This window comes from Polypterus senegalus, chromosome 17, assembly GCF_016835505.1.
Source record: "Polypterus senegalus isolate Bchr_013 chromosome 17, ASM1683550v1, whole genome shotgun sequence".
NCBI classification, from domain to species: domain Eukaryota; kingdom Metazoa; phylum Chordata; class Cladistia; order Polypteriformes; family Polypteridae; genus Polypterus; species Polypterus senegalus.
This window is the reverse complement of record NC_053170.1, coordinates 81,877,359-81,901,418: the sequence shown is the minus strand read 5'-3', so window position 1 is coordinate 81,901,418 and position 24,060 is coordinate 81,877,359. Positions and strand designations below refer to the sequence as shown.

Here is a 24,060-nt window from a genome sequence, read left to right as displayed (position 1 = left end):
GGTTACTGGTTGTGTGTAATTAAATGTACAGTACAATAATCTACTATATAAAAGCGTTAAGGATTGTCCTTCTGTCCCATGAGTGCAAAGCGTAGCGGTATTCTGCTTATTACAGACTTACTACTTGCAGCTTGAGGTCCGAAGCGATGCGATGTGAGCAGAGTTGTGGTGCTGCCATTGTTCCCTTGCTTTTGTGCGCGATGCGCTGGAAAAATAGACAAAATTATGTCTCTGGAAATAATTAATGTTGATGGAGTACAAATCCCTCACCGCGTAGTAAATATCAGGGGAGATGGTGCTTGCTTATTCTCATCTATAGCTTATATATAGTGCATGAAACTACGTCTTTAGCGGTACAGATTCGGGCTGACATTGTACGACTTTGGACAGGCACTCGAGGGGATAAAAAAACTTTTAAGTTTTTGGGAGATGTTATGAATGGGCACTTTGATGTTCTCATTCCCTACACTTACATGCCTGATGTACACATGGAGCGCACACAAATTGAGGATAAAAGTCGGTCGCCTTAAAAGGCAGGTGAGCCTAGTAATAATATATTTGTAACGTCTAATATGTCTTATTTTCTCATATTTTGTGTAATACGAGTGTAATGGTGACTAAAGGGTGTTATTTTATGTCTAGAGGGCTCTAATAATGTTAAAAAATGTATTTAAAAAGTCGTAAACAGGTTTTCTATACTCTAACTGCGAAAATATTCATTTTACAAATAAAGAATCCTACTTCGTGAAAATTCATTTATCACGGTAGAGTCTGGAACGGATTAACCATGATAAACGAGGGTTCACTGTATAATTGCACAAGTATTCAGCCTTATTAACATGATGCAGCTAATGTTCAATAAGCCAGACACTAGGCTCTTTAGGGGCGTCAATTGATAGAATGGAATTGGCACCCAATCCACTACCAGCAGTGCATACATCCTGTAAAATAACTTACTTCTCTATCAGGTCCAGTGTCACTCCAGGTACAAGTTTGGCACTCTTCTGCATGCAGAACCTATATAGGCAGACAAACAGGGGACAAGAAAACTGAGTGGGCATGAAATATATTGGGACCATGTATCAATAAGGGAAGTAAGAGACATGTGAAATCCCAAGATATACCAAAGTTAATTTTCTCTGTTCTTTAACAAACAGATGAAAAACCTCTGTTAGCCTGTTGCAAGTGGTAACAGCATAACACATTAAAAAAGGTGTACTGTGTTGTAGCAAATTAAAGGGTTGATATCCTGAACCTCACAGAAAAAGGATGGGTGAAATAATCCATGACAAGGAGAGACACACCCCAAGATCAAACTTTGCAGTGGATAGTGGCCCACGCTCTCACCTGTGTTGGAAATTGCACTGTCGGTAACTATAACCTTAAGAGCAGTGAACACTAAACCAAATATCTTCTTTCTTGTTAAGAGCCCATTTAAAAATGCAGCATCCTGTTTGGAAATCATCCCACGCTGACCAGTGCTTCCAGGAATCTGCTGCCTCCCCCACCCTTCCGGAGGAAATCCCTTCACACCAGCTCTCCATCAGCTGCCATTTTCTGCTTGAATGGCCACATCTACTGAATCATTCATTGCTTTCACAAAGAAGCATAGTAAAGAGTGCAAGCATCTGCAGTAGCAGCTAGTGAGCACAAGGTTGGACCCATTGCTCTGTTAGGGACTTGATTAAGAGCACAAAACCACACAAGACACCTCCAGCATCAAAAGAGACATAACAGAAATCTGGCAAAAAGGAAGAAAAAGTGTGATGAATCTCTACTATGGACCTACAGCCCTAAAAAAGGCAGTATCTCATCAGGCAGTTCAAAATATCAGAGAGAATCATCATTGATGCTTGAACACCTCTCCCCAAAGCCCAGATACTTCCAATGCAAATTTATGGAATTTTCTGTTCTTGTTTCTTTCAGGTGGTAAATACGATGGCATGTTCAGACAGATTTTGGCACCAACTGAAAATAATTTCTGGTATTTCTAATCATGGCATCACAGAATGCCAGTCTGCTCTGATATCCTATACCAAACCAGAGAGTCAGTAGACTTTTACATGGGACTTTTAAGGGCATAAAATAAAAGCATCAATGAAAAACTTCACATATCCCATTTAGAAATCATGTCAGCTAAATAACCAAAATATACAGTGCCTGTGAATAGTAGAAAGTCAAGTTCAAGGGTTGTTATTTTTGTGTGTCTTATGAAAGAGCTTACCAGCGCAATGCTATCTTGATGGGTGTGGTCAAGCAGGAGGTAAATAGGTCAGCTGGAAGGTCAGGGTTCATAGGAAGCAGCTCACTGGCCTCACAGGCTGCCAGTTGGATACAATTCTTCATCGAAGGAGGTAGGGGCATCTGAGCTAAGGGATGATTTGGATTGATAGCAGCAACCTAAAGGAACAGAGCAGAGCAAGAGATTACTTTGCAGGTCAAAGATGACATGTTCATGTTCTAGGCCAAATTTGCTTCTAGAATTGTTTATCCAAGAGTACAATTCCAGATGTTGCAATTAGCCTGTGACACTAAGACTCAGCAGAGAGCTGGGAAGTTGGAAGTCAAACAGCTGAAGAAATCCAAACCAAGTGTGGGAGTTTCATGGGTAGCTAAGCATTTCACACATTTTCAGGAGAAGGTAAGTAGGATGGCATAGCAAACCAGTGCCACTCGGCAGGTCTGCTTGAAGGAAACAAAAAACCATTAGTACCCACTCACCAGCCTGTAAGGCCTACCCATAGCAGCTCATCCAAAACAATGATCTCTTTCATAAGTGACTGGAGAAGGAAGTTCAAGTCAATGCTGCCTCTTCTAACTAAGAGAAACTTCTTAGACTTTGCTCAGGAAAAGCAGAACCACTCAATGCCAATCCTCAGAATTGCCCAGGACAGGCAGGCCAAGTGGATGTCACTTCTAAAGCCCTGCCTTGCCTTGGCGAGGCAGACAAAAATTGTGCCACCACACCAGCCACACATGATAGGCAGACCGACCCAGTGCCTCACCCCAATAGCTGTACCTCCAGCTCCTGCTCTCGCTGCAGGGCAAACTGCTTGAAGGACTTGACAATGATGCCAGCGTTGGAGCAGTCATAAACGAAAATGGACGGGCTGCCCATCCAGGTCTGTAAGTCATAGATGGACAGTGGGATATACTGGGTGTAGTTCTGCATTAATGGAAAGAGAAAATGATAAAACAATTCAAACATAAGCTTAAAAAAAAGTGACACGTTTGATATGCTGCATCCGTTTTCCCAATAATAATACCTTGTTGAAGACCCAGATTTCTCCATTTACAGTGGGCCGAGGCACACCATGTCCATTGTAATGGAACAACACCCGTTCTTCCTTGGCATTACGGCGAAGAGACATGCAGAGTTTCTTTACCTCATCAACTGTGGGGTCCAGACTCTGCTTGTAGCGAGCCTGAAAGACAGAAGTAAAGTAAAACATTATACTGAGCAATGAGCATTCCTGTTCAATATCCCCCAGAGCATGCTGTGCATGTTGAACGAAAGAGTAGGGGGGAGGTAATTGGGGGAGGCAGTGGGCCAGGGACAGGAGATTACGTGTCTGGAACAGCTGTCTCAAGGTGAACTGTGCAAAGCGGATTGGGGACAGTGAAGGCAACACCTGACCCAGAACAGAAAAGGCACACATGCTTGGCATGGTCTTGTTTTACTTGCAAGACAAGAACAATGACAAAAAATGGTGTAAATTAAACACGACAGGGTTCAGGTTTCTTCAAGTGGACCTCTAATAAATAAACCAACAACGAAGTATGTAAATTAATAAAATAAGGGTAAAGGTGCTAAACTGCAACCAAAGTGCTAGTCATAACGCCTGAAGAAATACCAGTGTTACTTAACAACTAACTCTGACATCTGTGAGACATGCTGGTTAGCTGGACTCCCAAAGGAGCTACAAAATTTATCTGAGGTGGAGTAGTGTCATTAGGTGCCATGATCAAAAGAATGCAGGTTACTTAAGGCGCTAACCCCTTGAAACAGACAAGTCTAAGGCATGCAAGAAGCTTTAGTCCTCAGTACCGCTCCACATCTGACCTTTGCACCTGACTCTAAACGGCCCAATCAAACACTCGTGACAGCCAAGCAGGCTGCACTCTATGAGCTATTAGGTAATAACGCTGTTGTGTGGCTGCCACAACGGGCGCCTCATATGTCGTTCTGTTTAAAATTAGGCCTATTGATCAGTTTTAAAATAAGTGCGGTGAGCAGTGTAGCGCCAGGGTCATGTTGCATCTTAGCTAGGATCGATAAAGTGCAGCAAAAACCCAGGACACTCCTATATTGCCACATGCAACTGGACACATTAGGTGTCCTAACTGACCTTCACAGGATTGCCCCTAACCTCCTAATGATTACAATCACTCAACTGTTATAATTAAACAGGGTCTTTCCTCCCATAAAAGTACAGCATTGGAGGGTAACTCAATGGTCAGAACAAGTAGAGGGACAAGGTGTTAGTGGCTCAGGTTTATAACTAAAGGATAAGTGCCCAGTCAAAGGAAGCATAAGCCTTACCAATGGCAGTGTTGGAAAATCTCCAGGAAAGAGAGGCTGACTCCATGGGTCAGAGTTGACCAGTGTTCAGGAAAGAGCTAGTCACCCAATTACACACATACAGCAGGCCAATGACCTGTAATGGGAGTTCACTTCACTTACGTTAGAGCCTGCCAGCGACCAAAAAAATAGGCTGAATCCCCAACATCCAATATAAGAGATGACTGTTGATTAGAAAGAGGTTCCTCAACTAAGCTTCAATACAGAAGTACATTAAAGCTTGACTCCACATTATGGAATAGATGGTTAACAAAATGGGAGCATGCATCTTAGTATTAACTTTTGTAATGCCTTAAAATGCAAGGGAAGTACACCCTTCTATGTGTAGTATAATTTTCTTTATTCTTTTTGTCTGTTCATCACAAATATGATCTGAAAATTTTCAGGTAAGGGAGACAGAAGTTTTATGGTACGGTAGTTATACTTAGTAATCATGGCGCTGAAGAGTGGAAATGTGTCATATGTTGATAAGCACATGAAATGAATGTAATTCATTGTACTCTCTGCACATGCCAATGATGACACCATAAACCTATAATGATTAGGGTCTGCAAGTGAGCACTAAGAAGTTCACTAACATCTAAGTACACTATCCCTACACATATCACAATTTGATAGTGACCACCAAACAGGGAATACCTCCATTCATTCTTACAGCTACCCAATGCTTAGTAATAAATAGTTCACCCATGTCAAGTGAATCACCCCCGAATATGGCTTACTCATTCACCATTTCACATGGAGAAACTGGTTCCTCATATTGCCGCAGGCAGCAATAACACGTGTCAGTCGGTGACAGCAGCACAGATCAGAGCTAAATGAAAAGGATAAGTAGAAACAGCTGCAAAGGAATGTACAGTACGTTTACACAATTCCAGGTAGATTGGTGGTTATTACAGTGGCAGCTTTGGGGGAGGAAAGTACAACATGATGGAGGACAGCAGCTGAATCGTCATTAATTTATTAATGGAGAAATAAAGATGACTCTCAGACTCATTAACAAATGACAGAGGGCAGCTGCACTGCCGTCCTGTACTCTCTTTGATTTATGCTTAATTAAGGCTAGGCAAGTGGCAGTGATTAGTAGCTGTACAGCACTTCAGGCCTGCTGCTTCCATCACCCGGCCTGAAGCCTACAGCCACAATGCCTCACTGACCTGGATTTTAAAAAAAGACAGAGGGGTAGCAGCCATAACATCTCTTATAAACCCCCTGCTACAAATACACTATACTGCCTTTAGTTCTCAGGTTCATTACCTTGTGGGTCCATCTCATATTATCAATACCATTCAGAAATTCAGCCTAATAACCCTAAGAAACTACTTAGAACTTCTGCTTAGTGAGGCCTGTTTGGATTTAAAGTCACTGCCCTGTCAGGCTTTGACAGCAGGTGTAAAATAGTTCACTGACAAAGGCAGCAGGGAAAAGCGACTGCTGTGATGCCCTGGTCTCAGCAATGGTTCCCCTGGGGTACCGTGCATTGCAAGCAACATGAAGCTAATGCTCACCCGCTGATGAGATTTTTATTCAGCGCCCGCAATGGAGGAGTAAATTTCATTTTAGTGCAGCCTTACAGAAGAACATCACATCGCTCTTGCTTGTGTTGCCACTCTGCAGCGCCGCCATTCATACTGCGTCTGAGCAATAAAGCAAGTCCTAAATTTAATCAGCAGAAATATTTCAGCTGAGGCAAACTGATAAATTATTCAAAAACAAGTTTGACAGCGCAGAGCAAAGAAAAACGAGCGGCAATGCCTGCGTCTCACACGACTCTTAAAAGAACTGATGGAAATAGTTGCTGCCAGAGCATATTGGAAGAAGCAAGAGCCAACTGGTTTAGCCCCTCACCCCCAACTGCAAGCTACCACTTACCCGTGGCTGCCAATTCTCATATTGCTTCTGTAGGTTAGCTCCTATAGTCTCCAGTGCCTTCTGGGGGCTCATTGACAGAGGATCTGCGGAAGAAATAAACCACTGTGAGCAAAATTAAAACACATGGGAGAAGAAAGCAGGGTCCTGCCAAATATCCAAGGCTTGAGAAGCTAAAGTATAACAGAGGAAACAGCCCTTCATAGGACAAGAGAGGACACTACAATACCTAGAGCAGAGAAGGTATCTGAAAAGTGACGCACTATTTAATAATAAGTAGTTTATGAAATGACAAATGATGGGAATGAACTCTGGACTGCTCACTTACATTCTGCATCCCCTGCCCCCAAGTGCTGAGGTTTTGAATAGGAACCCATCACAATTTCAAACTGGGCTATACTGTCCTTTCAATCTGAACTCCTACACCATTCATGTCATTTCCAATAATGTTTTGTGGTGTTGGTTTTCTCTGAAATGTGTGTGTTTGCACAGATTGGTGAGAAAATGATGAGGGGAAGTCAAGTTTTACACGGTTCAATGGATAAACTGTGTCAGTTGTGCCATTGCTCAACTTACTTTTGGAAAGTCCCTGACCTGACTTAATACAGCTAATACATGCAATGCACAGAATGAAAGCTGTTGTCTCAAAAAGAAATGCTGTGCAGCTAAGCATCAATGAGGGTGAATAACAAAGGTATCTACCAGGCACCATGATGAATTCCTTACCATGCCAGGTGTCAAAGTGAAGCCTATGCTCTCCTACACTGCAATCATGGATATCAGGTTCTGGCATCTACTATGCTAAATTTTGCGGCTGGAAAACTCTGACATTAACACAGCAGATGTGATAGTCAGCAGACAGTGCAGTGCATTCTCACACATACCATCTGAAGTGAAACACTGTTACAGGCAAATAGAAGTGGGCTGCAATATATAATATTAAGAGCTGACGCTGGCTACAGCAGTCAAAGTTCATGTTTTTCTTTAATAATGCAGGTGAATGTTCTATTAATGTTATTAACTATATTTAAAATACAATAAAATAAACCATTAGCAATGCAGTAGCTTTAAAGGATGCAAATTGCCTGGGACACCACAATACAGCACTAAGTATACTAACAAGAACAAGAATTTCTTCTTTTCAAGATGTTACCTGTGGGCTAAATAAAATACTTCTTACAAGATTACACTAAATATTAGTATTGGTGGTTTCAAATGGCTTGTATGAAGAATAGTTTTACGCCTATGTATTTATTTATTTTTAGCTGTTATTTGATTTTGTTGAAAAGCCCCTAAAGCTCATCATAATTTTGGATAACATTTTAAAATCTCTCCCTTAAGAAAAGACATTATGAGTCTTCAGACAGCTTTTAATATGGGATATCAATATTTGATACAAGATTCAAACCCAAAGCCCACTCTACCAGCACAATTCATTTTTATCAATTTCATTGACATTTTTAACTTTAATTTAAAAAAAAATGTTAGAAGTTAGGGGAGCTATTATAGACATAGAGGGTTTTGGGGAATTTTGGGTAACTCTACAAGCATGTTAATGTTCAACTTTTCGTTCTGAAGGGAAGCACTCTTTTTCAACATGGGACATAAAACAAGATAATTACATTTGAAATTTTATATATATATATATATATATATATATACACACTGTATATATATACAGTGGGTATGGAAAGTATTCAGACCCCCTTCAATTTTTCACTCTTTGTTATATTGCAGCCATTTGCTAAAATCATTTAAATTAATATTATATTTATGTTGACAGACAAAAAAAAAGAATTTTTGAAATTGTTGCAGATTTATTAAAAAAGAAAAACTGAAATATTACATGGTCCTAAGTATTCAGACTCTTTGCTCAGTATTTAGTAGAAGCACCCTTTTGAGCTAATACAGCCATGAGTCTTCTTGGGAAAGATGCAACAAGTTTTTCGCACCTGGATTTGGGAATCCTCTGCCATTCTTCCTTGCAGATCCTCTCCAGTTCTGTCAGGTTGGATGGTAAACGTTGGTGAACAGCCATTTTTAGGTCTCTCTAGAGATGCTCAATTGGGTTTAAGTTCTGGCTCTGGCTGGGCCATTCAAGAACAGTCACAGAGTTGTTGTGAAGCCACTCCTTCGTTATTTTAGCTGTGTGCTTAGGGTCATTGTCTTGTTGGGAGGTAAACCCTCGGCCCAGTCTGAGGTCTTTAGCACTCTGGAGAAGGTTTTTGGTCCAGGATATCCCTTGTACTTGGCCGCATTCATCTTTCCCTCGACTGGAACCAGTCGTCCTGTCCCTGCAGCTGAAAAACACCCCCACAGCATGATGCTGCCACCGCCATGCTTCACTGTGGGGACTGTATTGGGCAAGTGATGAGCAGTGCCTGGTTGTCTCCACACATACCGCTTAGAATTAAGGCCAAAAAGTTCTATCTTGGTCTCATCAGACCAGAAAATCTTATTTCTCACCATCTCAGAGTCCTTCAGGTGTCTTTTAGCAAACTCCATGCGGGCTGTCATGTGTCTTGCACTGAGGAGAGGCTTCCGACAGGCCACTCTGCCATAAAGCCCTGACTGGTGGAGGGCTGCAGTGATGGTTGACTTTCTACAACTTTCTCCCATCTCCTGACTGCATCTCTGGAGCACAGCCATAGTGATCTTTGGGTTCTTCTTTACGGACGGCCAGCTCTAGGAAGGGTACTGGTCGTCCCAAACGTCTTCCATTTAAGGATTATGGAGGCCACTGTGCTCTTGGGAACCTTAAGTGCAGCAGAATTTTTTTTGTAACCTTGGCCAGATCTGTGCCTTGCCACAATTCTGTCTCTGACCTCTTCAGGCAGTTCCTTTGACCTCATGATTCTCATTTGCTCTGACATTAAATAATAAATCATTAAATTAATAAATCTGCAACAATTTCAAAAATGATTTTTTTTTGTCTGTCAATATAAATATAATATTAATTTAAATGATTTTAGCAAATGGCTGCAATATAACAAAGAGTGAAAAATTGAAGGGGGTCTAAATACTTTCCGTACCCACTGTGTATATGTGTATATATATATATATATATATATTTTTTTAACACGCTTAAAACAACCCAGAAATCATCTGATGCATTTTTTTTCAACAAATGGGTGATTACATTTTCAGCTGTAATGGATCAAAGTACATGATCTTACCGGAATCTTGTAATTTTACCAGATCCAAATATTATGTACAGAGATATAGTGCCATCCCTCACAATTCAGAGCACTATTAATCTGATCTGGGGGTGGGGGCTGTAACTTAAACCTTCACAACATGTTACTGTCCTTCACTGAGTGTGCCACAGTAACACGTATAAGCTCATTGCATTTTCCTGCATTTGACTCCCTGCAATTCTACACTTTGCTGTTAAGCACTTCCTGGATTCTGTTGCTTCTAATCTTGTTTCTGAAATGCTCATTTAGAAAATCAATGCAATACAAGTGTTTTATGAACTGAAGTATTCACAAGCCACTGACACTATATCTTGTCAGCATGTGCTTTAGAAAATTTTTCTAAGATCACTCTAATGGTGTTTAGAGAGCCCATTGACTCTGTTGGTTATGCAATTTTTTTTTTTTTTTTTCTTTCTTCTGCTGTCGTTGACCCTCACCAATTAATTACAGCCAGGGGTGGCCTATTAAATTAATTATGTTGATCAGTCGTTTCAGTTGTTCACTCTTTGCAGGTAGCTTTAGTTGCCATTCTGGCCTAGGAACTAAATAACCACTGAACAAATTTTCTGACCAGAGGGACACTGTTGTCTATATCTGCTTTTTAGTTTATGTTAATAATGTGAACTCTTGTCATAGCCGATACACCTTTTATGTAGCATCTCAATTATTTTTAATAATTTTTATCTTAAGATACGGCATTATCTATGTATTTGCCAACTGTCTTATCCAGTTCTGGGTCACATGTAGCCAGTAGCTCTTCTTGCAGCATCAGGCTCAAAGCAATATCCAACCCTGGTCAGAGGGCCAGCAGACATACTATTAAACCAGAGACAATTTGCATGCAGATGAAGGAGCTTTATTTAACTCCTATCAATGGCTGTGGTGTCTCTTTTTCATCTCTTCTGCCACATTCACAATTTACAATATTATGAGCTAAAATACAGAGATAATACATTACTCATGTACATTATGCATCGGCTTAATGTGAAGTAAAATGGTGTGTCCAGCCTTGTTCGCCTAAATCAGGAAGGCCTTAGTCATGCTGACGTGACTAAGCAATATATTGTGTCCTCTAAGTAATGAGCAGGGCAGCTCAAAGGAAATAAAAAAAACTACAAAAAAATTTTTTTTTTGTTGAAACAATGAAGCTGTTTACATGAAACTTAATTTTCTGTAGTTTTTATCTTTTATTTTCCAAGTATTTTTGAGACAATGGAAGGCACTTATCAGAAATAACACTTATCAGCATAGAGAAAGGGAGAGGTTAGGAGCATGCACTGATACAGCACATTGCCACACCCACCACATGACAAAACCAACTCAAGACCCCAGGTTAGGACCCGAGTGCAACCATGCAACAAGTGACACCTCAGCATAGTCATACCAGTAAATGTCGAGGCAGCTTTGATACCAGTTTCTGCCTTTATTATCTTGATCACAACTATGGGCTGTCCAGATGGCACAAAAGAAAGCCACTCACACATAAACTAACATCATATCAAATATATAAAACTAGCATAGTGAAACAGCCATTTATTAAAACAGGCTTAATGGTACAATGGCAAGTCTCTCAGTTTCGATTGTGTCATATATTTACGAACCTCTGTTTATCATATATGCTTTACATCCCTCCTTGTGCTTCTTATTGCTTTTATTTGTTGTACATTCTAAACTTGTTGTGGATGCCAGACAACCTGACGCCTGGATACACAGTTTACTGACTTACGTCGGCCACATGCATTTGTTCATCGGACATTCCTGCGCAATTGTGGATGCCAAGGGACATTACGCCCTTGCACGGATGCCGGATATTTTATTGCATTTTATACATACAGAGATGTCCAGAAAATTGTAGACACAGGATCAACATACACAGCAATGCTAAAGGTGGCACTCTGAAAGAAATCAAGTTAATATCCTAACATCTCCAGAACAGTGTAACAGGAACTGATGTGCTACATTGGGCAGAATGGCCTGGTCATATTCAGTTATATTTATTTTGCAAATCACAAGCTAGCTCTAACCTGAACCATTTGATCAAAGACATTGATAAGTATGCAACATCACTAAAAAAAGCTGCACATCAATCTAGACAAAATTAGGCATTTTCTTCTCATTTCTCCAAAATAACAGATAAAGAGAGGGAGAGTATAATATATATATATATATATATATATATATATATAACTGCTCAAAAAAATTTAAGGAACACTCTGAAAACACATCAGATCACAATGGGGAAAAAACTCCTGCTGGTTATCACTACTGATATGGTAACGTGTTAGGAACAAAAGGATGCCACATCATTTGATGGAAATGAAAATTATCAACCTACAGAGGGCTGAATTCAAAGACACCCTGAAAATAGGAAGTGAAAAAATGATGAGGCAGACTAGTCCATTTTGCCAAAATTTCATTGCAGCAACTCCAAATCGTCCTTAGTAGTTTGTATGGCCCCCACGTGCTTGTATACATGCCTGACAACGTCGGGGGCGGGGCATGCTCCTAATGAGACGACAGATGGTGTCCTGAGGGATCTCCTCCCAGGTCTGGACCAGGGAATGACTGAGCTCCTGGACAGTCTGAGGTGCAACCTGGCGGCGTTGGATGGACCGAAACAAAATGTCACACCCAGAGTTGTTCTATTGGTGAGGTGAGTGAGTGTGAGGGCCAGTCAATGGTACTGATACCTTCATCCTCCTGGAACTGCCTGCATACTCTTGCCACATGAGGCCAGGCATTGTCATGCACCAGGATAAACCCACTGCACCAGAATAGGGTCTGACAATGGGTCCAAGGATGTCATCCCGATACCTAATGGTAGTCAAGGTGCCATTGTCTATTCTGTAGAGGTCTGTGCGTCCCTCCATGGATATACCTCTCAGATCATCACTGACCCACCACCAAACCGGTCATGCTGAACAATGTTACAGGCAGCATAACATTCTCCACTGCTTCTTCAGACCCTTTCATGTCTGTCACATGTGCTCAGGGTGAACCTGCTCTCATCTGTGAAAAGCACAGGGCGCCAGTGGTGGACCTGCCAATTTTGGTATTCTATGGCAAATGCCAATCGAGCTCCACAGGGCCCACTAGATGACATTGGGCCCTTAGGCCACTCTCATAAAGTGATTCTGATTGTTTGATCAGAGACAATCACCAGTGGCCTGCTGGTGGTCATTTTGTAGGGCTCTGGCAGTGCTCATCCTATTCCTCCTTGCCCAAAGGAGCAGACAGGGGTCCTGCTGATGGGTTAAGGACCTTCTATGGCCCTGTCCAGCTCTCCTAGAGTTACTGCCTGACTCTTGGAATCTCCTCCATGCACTTCAGACTGTGCTGGGAGACACAGCAAACCTTCTGGCAATGCCAAATATTGATGTGCCATCCTGGAGAAGTTGGACTACCTGTGCAACCTCTGTAGGATCCAGGTATGGCCTCATGCTACCAGTAGTGACAGTGACCGTAGCCAAATGCAAAACTAGTAAAAAAACAGATGAGAAGGAGAAAATGTCATTGGTCTCCTCCTTTTAAACCATTCCTGATTTGGGGGTCATCTCATTGTTGCCCCTCTAGGGCACCAAAGCAGCTGAAACTGATTAACAACCCCCTCTGCTACTTAACTGACCAGATCAATACCCAGAAGTTTTAATGACTTGATGCTATACTCGGATTCAAAAGTGTTCCTGTCGATTTGTTTCAAACCAGTTTTGTTAAATTTGACTTGCATGTATGGAATGTTTTTTGATTTTAATAAAGTAAAATATATATAAAAAAAAAAATATATATATATATATATATATATATATATACTTGTGCCCACACACACATTTACACATACAGTATATATATATATATATATATAAATTAAATAATATTTATGAGATTCATAGCCTGAGGTATTAGATTAAGAAATTATGTGAGTCATAAGATCCTCTTCAGCTGGATAAGGCTCTTGGCTAGACTCTGTGATTGGGTGAGAGCTCACCTACAGTGGTGTTCCTTGTAGTACAACTACTGTTTTTCTAAATCAAGAGCAGCTAGTTGAAGTGGTACAAGAGTATTGGCTAGTGGGAGAAGGTCAAGGAGCAGGTCCAAAAACACACTGAAGGGCTTGTCTTCTTCAACTGGGCTGGCAGCACCAGGGCATTCCCAGGTAGTAATTCAAGACTCTTTCTAGGGATAATACAGACAGACCCATCTAAGTCAGGGGCCGATATAACATTCTTCTTTTCTACTTGGATCCTCTCAAAAAAGAAAGTATATAACAATAAAAGAGTACAAATTTAAAAATCAAAAAGTGTCATGATTTAAGTATTCATTCCTTAGTATGTTGTTTTGCCACCTCTGACTGACGTAAGATACATAAGATCCAGTAATCCTTTTGGATAAGTTTCTAACTCTGCACATTATGATGGAGCAACATTTTATCAGTCCTCACTGCAAAATTGCTTCAGATGTGACAAATAAGTTACATGAAACACACCACTTGGCATTCAGACCTAAACATTATACTTCAGCCTCATCAGTCCACAAAACCTTCTGCCAATCATCTACAGTGTTTCCTTAGATAATGTTTTGCAACGCCTTTCAGCTAATGAATTTTCCCCAAGCCAAGTTTTCTTTTATCCCATTATGGTCCTTCTTGTGAAACACCTTGGAAATTGGACAATGCTGACTGAAAAAAGATCATCTTAAATTTGTACCACTGATCTCTGTAATGTATTTAGATCTGATTTTTTTTCCCAGTATCTTTCCTAGGAAGTCAGCTTATTGTTGTTCACCAAATTAATTACAAAAATAGTCAGTGTAGCAGTGGTTTAATATTTTTTTTACTTCTCACTAATGGGTTATACTGAGGTCCAATAGATTTTCAACGGCACTGAAGCTTTTTCTTTTGTACATTCAGATCTCTGACTAGCTTAGAATGCTCTCTAATCTTTATTTTAGAACGCTCCTCTGTATGCTGGAGCTTAACAGAGATGAGATACATTCACAAGTTAACTTAGGTGGTTCACTAATTCCCAACACATGCAAACTCCATTAAAAATTGTGCAGCTCAAGAGAACATATTGGACCTGATTAAATTAAGCTTGCAATTACAAATAGGACAAACGCTTTTTTATCTGATGGTTTCCATTTTCCACTTGGAGAAAAATGCTGCAACTATTTGATTTTATACATTTCATTTGACTTTGTGTGCAAAGATTCATAGCTCAATAAGGAAAAAGTTCTGATTTAATCTACTTAAAATTCTAAATCTGAAACAATAACACTTGCAAAACGAGGTGACAGCTGAAGATTTTTTTCAAAATATGTATGATTAATCACCATTTGTCAAAAAACCGGATACCAGTGCAGTCATAATCCCAACTGCAAGGAAAGGGAGCCAAGCAGAGAGAACAGCCGCCCCAGACAGGAGACCCATAATTCAGTATTTTCATTAAATCAAAAACATAACAGTCTTGTCATGTCATTTTCTAACCCCGCTTAGTCCTAAACAGGGTCGTGGGGGAGTGCTGGAGCCTGTCTCAGCTAGCATAGGGTGCAAGGCAGGAACAAACCTTAGACACACACACACATCTTGCAACCACACACTAGGGCCAGTTTAGTATCACCAATCCACTTAACCCACATGCTTTTGGACTCTGGGTGGAACCCGGACCACCCACAGGAAACCCATGCAGACATGGGGAGAGCATGCAAACTTACACAGGGAGGACAAGGTATGTGAACCCTGGTCTCCTTGCAGGGAGGCAGCAGCGCTACCACTGTGCCACCATGCCTCCCATTTGACAGTTTTGCTAGTTGAAAACAGTATTCAAACTCCATACAATGATGCTAGCAACCATTGAAATGCCTTCTCTGTTGCTGATTATCTACACTACTACCTCTACATATTCTTCCTCTTGAGCCCTCAATTCTGCACCCTCAGGCCAAGCTCACTTACCAATCCAGCACTCAAGCCTGGCACAAGGAGAGGTCTTTACCACATCAGGAGGGTCCACTCCAACATTGAGACACAGAACCAGGGCAACACTAACGGTCTTCATCTGAAAGATAAGGGAGAAAAAGACCATTTAGATAACTGTGACAGTATACAAACAGTCCAACATGACCCATAGTATCCAAATATTAATTTCTTTGTATATTTTTTTTGTTTTTGCTGGTTTGGTTCCAGGGTAACTGAAACCTGTCCAGCACACATTGTCAAAACAAACCTTAGTCACAATATCACTCCACTGAAAGCGCACGCAAGCACATACTATCACACATTCACACTGGGCAAAGTTTACAGTCACCAGTCAATCTAACAATGTATATTTAGACAATAGGACCAGAGGAAAAAATGTTTAAATTCCATACAGGTGGCAACCCTGGCTGAGAAGCAAAATGGGAAACAATAAGTTACTTAAGATAGAGAAAGTAAGTCAGGTAGCAGCCACTAACAATAGGACCACTGCACATGTTCTATGCAGCCCACTCTGACCCCCTCATTCCAGCATGCCCTTCAAAGTAAACTACCTTGGAGGTAATGGCACTATGCCTTCCATCTCTGTTTAGGCATCTCCAAGCAACAAATATTTTAAGATATGAGCCAGGATAGCCTTGGTCAGTGCCCTCTGAAGCCCTACTCCATGTTAGAAGAGCTTAAATTCCCATTCTATACTGGATGAAGCCTGGGCATTGTGCACAGAAAATGAAACACACAGATGAAGCTGCCTCCAAAACCAAGTGGGTGGCTTAAGCGTAGAGCATAAATTGAAGAAAAAAAATGATTCCCAGTAGTTCTACTGAGTGACAGCAGGCAGCAGCACAGGTCCTGCCATGCTTCTGCCAGCACTCACACGTGCAATAAAATCCTTCCATCCCAGTGCCCAGGACAACGACACAGGCGATTTGGGGTTGCACATACACATCAGATAGGACAACAGGATATCCTTACAACTCCACTAACAGTTTTATGCAAACGTGTAAGAAAATATCTCCGGATTTGCTGCAGGGTACAATAGTCCACATTAGGGCCAGAGGCCCAAGGTATACCACTGTTACAACTGCAAGATGTTCTGGCAAGCAGAAGCACTACAAGCAGTGCAGTCCATGGAGACAGTCACCTGTCCTCTCTTTATGCTGCACTACACTTTAATCCAATCAATCCCCCTTCTCAGGGTCCTATGGACAAATTCTTCATGATTGCCTGTAAGAATGCAACTCTGGAGTACAGTGTCTCAAGAAAATAGACAACGAAGAAACTGCCATCCAAGAACAATGTCTTCCAGTGAAAAGAACAACATGGAAAGCTTATCCTAAAGATCATGTGGCAGCACTGTTTACCAAAAATGTTACAAAATACATCTCAGTTCTGCAGGAACAAAAGCAATGTGGAAAACTAGCAATGAGTCTGACGACACCACTGAAGAAAGTAAGTTTTGAGAATTTCAGAATGGTTAGCAGCACACAGTGGCTTTGTGCATTCAGGGTTGCAGTAGCTGGTCTAACAAATCAAAAAAGCAATTTTAAGAAGTCCACCAATAGCCATATGAAACCCAGCAGGGAAGATGAAGAATTACCCTAATACTCCCCTTGCTTTCTGGAAATACCATCTACAGTGTATAAAAGTGTTAAAACTAAAACTATGGAGTGCAGTCACTCTCTGAGGATCAGTGCAACAATTAACCTGTGAACAGAGTTCTGCAGCTGGGTTTGAATGGTGAAAGTGGGCAAACACTAGTCAGGACATCAGAGGCAATGTCTTTCTTGCTTTGTTGACGTTTTACTAGGCACACTAATATACAAACCCATTCTTATTTATGATGGATTAACTGTGTGACATCAGTAAATATAACTTGCATATCTTAGGGCACTTAGGCCAAGTCCAGAGTACCCAGACAAGGTCCATGAGGACCTGGGCAAAAGATTCAAAATTCACAGAAGCAGTGATCTGAGCAAGGAATTGAAACCAAGACATTACAGAAGCAACTTGTCACATGATACTCCGACTTGACTTAATTTCACATTTAGGTTTTCCAATATTACATAAGTATTACAAAGATAAAATATACTCAGAGGAACGAAAAAATTCAGCAAGGAATGGTCTACAGAGTACTTCCATGTAAATTTCACTTTAGTGATACCACATGCAATCACTCAACCAAAGACTTGACTGCGCAATAACATAGAAGTAAGAATGTTGACTTATACTATATTTATTATATACACAAATACATGTAGAGTAAAATGAACAGGAAATTGAATTAAATAAATAGCTTCAATAATATTTCATTTAAAACTGAACACATTGGGTAAAGTGAAGTAAATAAGCTGTACAGATAGACAGACTGGTACAGGGTTGGCTTGATCCCTCTTTCTATGTCGACCTTGACAGATAAAGATTTCTGTGTTTCTTTGTGTTCGTGTCTTTCTCTTTATCATCAAGCCTATTCTCTGGGTAGGGCAGACAAGTTCTCAGTTATGTTCACTTATAAATTTCATTGTGTTTGTATACATGCAGATAGTTATGTTTGCCTCTATGTGTGCATAAATGTCTATTTAAATTATCTCAAAAAATGAAAAAAATATTGCTATTCGATAGGCCAAGTCCCATGATTATATGGAGCAGACTGCAAAAATACCAGTTAAAGTAAACAATTTCTATGGCTATCATCATTGGAAATACATCAGACTGTTTTTGAAGAATATGGGAGTAAGTCCTGGAGCCGGAAACAAGGCAAACACAGTGTCATTTGTTTGAAGGAGACAGGTCCATTTTTTTCAGAAGTTATCATTGTACATATAGTTGATTTCAATGTTCAGGGCTGATATCTCAGAAACCACTTGTTCTAAATTGTTCTATCTTTGCAGGACTGCTGTAGTAGTTGAGGAGCTCTACACAACACAAAATATGTATAATTATCCGACACAAATTGCAACTTTAAGACATGAAAATCAATTTCTATTTTCCACAGTGACACACACAGATGCCACACTAAAATCAACTTTTCTCTAAGTTTTGAACTAACTGCACTCTGATTTGCTGATACTTATTATGTGGCCCTTTCCTAACTGTAAATTACTAACTCATTATAACATCTCATTCCCTGACTGGTCACCCTCCACAGAAGAAAACCATATTCTAACATAGCTGACAATGAACAGTTGATTTCCAGGTGCTTGTTGTGTCGCTTACCTGTATGCATGTAAACTGCACTTTTACACTTTCAGTGTTGCATGCATAAGCAAAAGGCCAATAATTTACTGGTCGGTACATTTTACGATATATCCCATGGTCTGCAGCGTTACTATTGCAGTGAAATATTCAGAGCCCTTTGAAAATCAGACTTTAACTAACTCTGATGACAGACTCATTTAAATAATAAACACTGAAATGGGATCTGTTCAGTAAGCAGGGGCACTTTCCTCAGCAAAGTTAATAATAAGGCGCTTAATGAAGTGGACAGGTGTACAGCGCAGCTGAGCTCACAAGAACACAGGACAAAGACACAAGAGCGTAATTCTCTATTGAGATAATTTTACAAACATTTTTCAGTACTAGATGCGCTTTGATTGCTGTGGACTGCTTATGATCCATCCTCTCATGGATGAAAATAGAGCTGGTAACTTTTTTTAACTTTTAAGTGTCACTATAACATTTGCAGTGCTTTATTTAATACCAAGATGATGGTTGCTAGTTCTGAAGACTCGTTACTTTCATCTGTGATCAGCACATTACTGTGATACAGGAGAAATTCACTGTGGATCCTTTAGGAATTTCTTTTTTTTAACTGTGCTGTGAACATACTATCAAAGTCCTGCATACGCTGATAGTCTTGAAAGTGCATAATGCACCAGGGAATATGATCTTCATTGGGTTCTGAATTTTTCAATACACCTTGTCACTTCAAGGATTTTTCCGCCTGATGTGCGCATGCTCAGTGAAAGCAAATGTCTATGTTACATATGTTTTTGATTGGTTCACAGTGGATGGAGATACTTATGTAAATTATGTGTAAACGCTAGTATGGACGGAGATCATTTTTGTTTAAAAACTTAATTATTAAATGAAAACGTAGTTGTAATCATCATCATCAAAGCCCTATGCCAGGTTTTAGGTTGCTGTGAATGCTGGGCTAAAGAGACTGCTCATTTAGATGAAGAATACATTAAAATAAAAAATAAAAAAACAAATATATAGTGCTTTTCTAACTACTCAAAGCACTATACATAAGACAATGAGGAGCAATTTCAACTTGTACAGCATCCACTTGAATGATGCAACCGTAGCCATTTTTGTGCCAGTATGATCAGCACACATTAGCTACTAGGTGGTGAAGAGGTAACAGAATTTTATCCAATAAGGACAAAGGATGATTAGGGGATTAGAATGGACAAAGCCATGATGGGCAGTTTAGCCAGGACTTCAGGGAAACATTCTACTGCTTTCGGGAAAAAAAACCCTGGGGATCTTTTATGACCACAAAGGGTCAAGAGCTTGCCTTTACGTGTCATCCAAGGAGCAAGGCTAGTTTTTAGAGTACAATGTCTCAGTTACTGCACTGACGTAGAGACATTTACAAACAGACCATAGGGCTTGTGCCCCCGATGTCCTCACTGATTCAAGATTTTCTTAGATGATTTCCCATCCAAGTACTGGCCAGGCCAAAACATGCTTAGCTTTAGGTTAATTACCTATTCCGAAGTGCTGGTGGTACGACTACTGTCAAGTAAACTGGTACATGCAAAACTGCTCCAGTTAGACCCCAGAAGAGGCAATAAATCAATCAATATACTGTATAACATAGTGCCCTTCACAAACAGTTCTATCACAAGATGCTTTATGAAGCAAAAAACAAAAAATTAAAGTGTGATGCATGACACTTCAACATAAAACTATAAAACTGTTCACCAGCTGGTAAAACACAGGCATCAGACTTTCAGAGCAACTCAGACTGCAGCAAAGTCCTAGAAAGCATCTCACAATCCTTCTTCACTTTCTGAAATTCTGCCTATGGTTAGAGCGAGGTCAGCCACTGGGATGAAGACAAATAATGATGACACTAGGGTCCACTTGCTGTTTTTCAACGCAGGACTGTTGCATATGAGTGGTCACTTATCTCACGGTATTACTCCTTGCCAGCGTATCAAAAAAACTGGAAGAGGATTGGCCACTGATCTCTGAAACCAACTAAGACAAAAACAGAAATGTTTTACACCAAAAACAAAGCAGTTTTATAAAACATTTCTACGTAATTTATCCTTTATAAATCACTATCATCTTGTAAATGTGCATACATGAACATGCTTCAAACCCGATCTGGTTGCTGCCCTAAAACAACTATGCTAATGAACCTTCTACATACCCATTCCTAACGCTGCAGAACCTTATTGTTTGGTACAGCATCAATGAGACTCTGCCTGCTGAACTCAAGAGTATGTGGCTGTGCTCCACAACTGAGAGTGCAAGGCCACTTGCAACATTATAGAGACTCTCCACTGTGTTCCTGAGAAGTGACAACAGGTACGCTTTATAAATGGACAAAAAAAAAAAAAAGTTCTTCAGTGCAAATATGTGGCATTGACCCTGTTAAAAGGATGTACAATAAAGTCTGTGTATGATATTCATCAATTTTAAGCTTTTATTATGTTTATTATTACCAACACACATCCCAGTAACAGCTAAGTGATATGAATTATTATACATTCAAGTCATCATTTAGATTGTCTGCTGCATTTCCCTACTTGAGCAAGGGTGTTGTCAGTTTCCCATGGGTGAGAACTGCTGTAAATATACGCAAGTGTTCCCACCTTCCTTTTTTTTTATATAAATCCCAGTTTTTGTGTGTAAAGCTGTGTACGCACATTTCAAGCCTCTTTTTGTGGTGCTCCTGTTTTGCTTCTATATCAGAGACACAGTTCTTCAGTCTCACAAACTGTAGACTACCCCACAGATGGTCCTTTACCCAGGACACCAATGGGTCATCCACGTATTTATCTCAAAGCTTACCCCATAACTGGAATGGCTGAATGGTACTGAAAGGAAATCAAATAACACAATCCTCACTGTGCAGCCAGCTTTGTTCACATAGGAATAAGCCTTGTGGAGAAGGTAAATAATTGCATCTACCACCTTAATCTTTGTCTGATGGGTAAACTGCAGTGGGTCCAGTTTGTCTACCACAGGAGGACTCCTGTAAAGTCCTGGACCCTCCAAGATCTTCACGAGGTGTGATATAAAAACCACTTATATGTGTGAGGACTTGTCAGTGTTAAGACAACCTCACTGCCCTGATCATTCAGTAGTGTGTGTGCTGGTGATACTGCACGACTAAGCTGTGAAGGCAGGGACCCCACTGAAACGGCAAGTTTAATTAACAGTATACGTTATCGGTAAATATGAACATGGCTGTGTGTGCGCTAATTAATATGAAAACAATCAATTAATATGAAAACAATCAAGACAAGCTTAACTTGACTTTAACTGTATAACAACGTGTAAAAACTGAAGCTAAACTACCTGTATATGCTACCATCCACTAGCAGGTCGGTTGTCTTATGCTTGTAATTAGACAATCCACACGGATTTGGGAGCCGAGCTCTGCTCAAAAGTTTGCACTTCAGTCTTGTAATGCAAGCTTATCAGCACCTTTAATTACAGGGCCAAGGAGATGCACATCAAAGTGCGACCCCCACCCCCAGGATCTCCTTTGGTAAGAGGCTGCGCGCGCACCCTCATAAGGGAAGGGAGTCGAGAACCCCCTAACCCCCCCCGGTCCCATTAAAACCACCACACCAGCCCGTCCCCCGGTCGACAGGGTAAAAGCGCTTCACAAGCTCGCAGGATATCACGTCTCATCAGCTCTCACCCGATCCTTCATTCTCCAGCTCTGAGCAAGAGCTTTGGAGCCTTCGATCTTCTCGCTGTGCCGCTTCTTCATGAAAGTCAGCGGCAGGTTCCAGTCCGCCATGTCCGCCTCCTCCTCGTCCCCGAGGCCCAGGGCCGGAGAGTGAATCAGCTCGGTGTCCATCCTCATTGAGGCCACAAAGCAAAGCCTCGTCTTAGTTTATCGCATGCTGGGAAGGAGCAGGAAAAGGGCTCCACCGGCCCAACTCCTCTCGTTCTCGGTTCGCTTCACCCGTGTCTCCTCGTTACGACCCCTTCAGCGGTGTCCGCTGAGGCCCATGTCCTCAAGGCCGTCTCTCCGTGGCGGGGGCGCCTTAACAGATTCCTTGGGCAGCACTCAAAAACAACGTACTGGGATGTCTGTTTTAGGTAAACGTGAGCACCAGCAACAAGCAGAATCGTCACGACACTTCAGAACAGCGTTCTCAGTTCTGGGGCCAGGGCGCCGCCATGTTGGCACTGTCCCACATTGCACTGCGGCTAAGGGGCGGGGCCAGACGACTTTGAACGGTGGTCTGTCTCTCTATCGGTCTGTCAATCAGTCGTTCACAGAAACGAGAAGTGTCGTTAAGCGCTGGACAGGGCACCATAGTTCTAGCTGGTCAGTCAGACAGTCAATCGTAGTGTGGCTCAAGTCACTTTATTGTCACATCACTTAACAACAATGTGCAGGTCCCACAGCAGTAGAGCAATGTTAATGTGACTGCAGATTTACACATAGTATACACGAAATACATACATTTAAATATAAATTTAACAATCAACCTCTGTGCACTGGACAATGTGGCTGTCTGTCTGAGTGCTGCTCAGTTTATGTGGCATGGTGCCTAGTTAGTTAGAAAGCAACTTGGCGTTGTGTTATGCGTGGGTAGTGGCACTCTGTGTCACAGGGTTTATTGACTGGTCATTATCATTAGCCAAGATCAGAAGTTTGTCCTTTTTGTAATTGTTTTGTATCTTTGAGGGTGGTTGTTGTTTATTTTAATATTTTCTGACTTTGTGCATAAAATAACACTTCCTCTTGAGGCATATCTATCTATCTATCTATCTATCTATCTATCTATCTATCTATCTATCTATCTATCTATCTATCTATCTATCTATCTATCTATCTATCTATCTATCTATCATCAGTAGCACTCAGTCTCTGTGTTATGTACTGGTCAATGTGGCTGCCTGAGTGCTGCTCAGTTTGTGTGGCATGGTGCCAATCAGTCAGAAAGCTGCTTGATGACTGTGTTATGCGTAGGTAGTGTTGCTCTGTGTCACAGGCAAGTCTAGATTAAGACCCCCCATGGGTTCCAGAGTGTCAAAAATCAAAAGGCCCCCTCTAATTTCACTACTCCTACTAGGCACACACATATACTCAGACATTATGAGCATCCCATCTGTCAATAATGAATCAGGTTCAGACATTGAATTAGAAAACAAAAACTCCAAAATTTTACATCAGGTCAGCTTCACCTTCTCTTTTTCTTAATTTGTGTACTGCAGTGAACTTAACAAACAACTTGATA

At 40.9% G+C, this 24,060-nt stretch overlaps 1 protein-coding gene across 2 annotated transcripts in view; it reads right to left on the bottom strand.

Annotated features, from left to right (window-relative positions):
• rptor (regulatory associated protein of MTOR, complex 1) overlaps nucleotides 1–23,012 on the bottom strand; it is a 71,014-nt gene extending 48,002 nt beyond the window's left edge. For both annotated transcript variants that reach the window (XM_039740810.1, XM_039740811.1), the window contains exons 1-7: nucleotides 22,506–23,012; nucleotides 15,596–15,698; nucleotides 6,455–6,537; nucleotides 3,267–3,425; nucleotides 3,020–3,166; nucleotides 2,225–2,400; nucleotides 958–1,017 (exon numbers count right to left, since the gene is read on the bottom strand). In XM_039740810.1, coding sequence (XP_039596744.1) covers nucleotides 958–1,017; nucleotides 2,225–2,400; nucleotides 3,020–3,166; nucleotides 3,267–3,425; nucleotides 6,455–6,537; nucleotides 15,596–15,698; nucleotides 22,506–22,673 — 896 coding nt within the window. In that variant the 5' untranslated portion in view covers nucleotides 22,674–23,012. The remainder of the gene's footprint in view (nucleotides 1–957; nucleotides 1,018–2,224; nucleotides 2,401–3,019; nucleotides 3,167–3,266; nucleotides 3,426–6,454; nucleotides 6,538–15,595; nucleotides 15,699–22,505) is intronic.
• Between the last annotated feature and the right edge of the window lie 1,048 nt (nucleotides 23,013–24,060).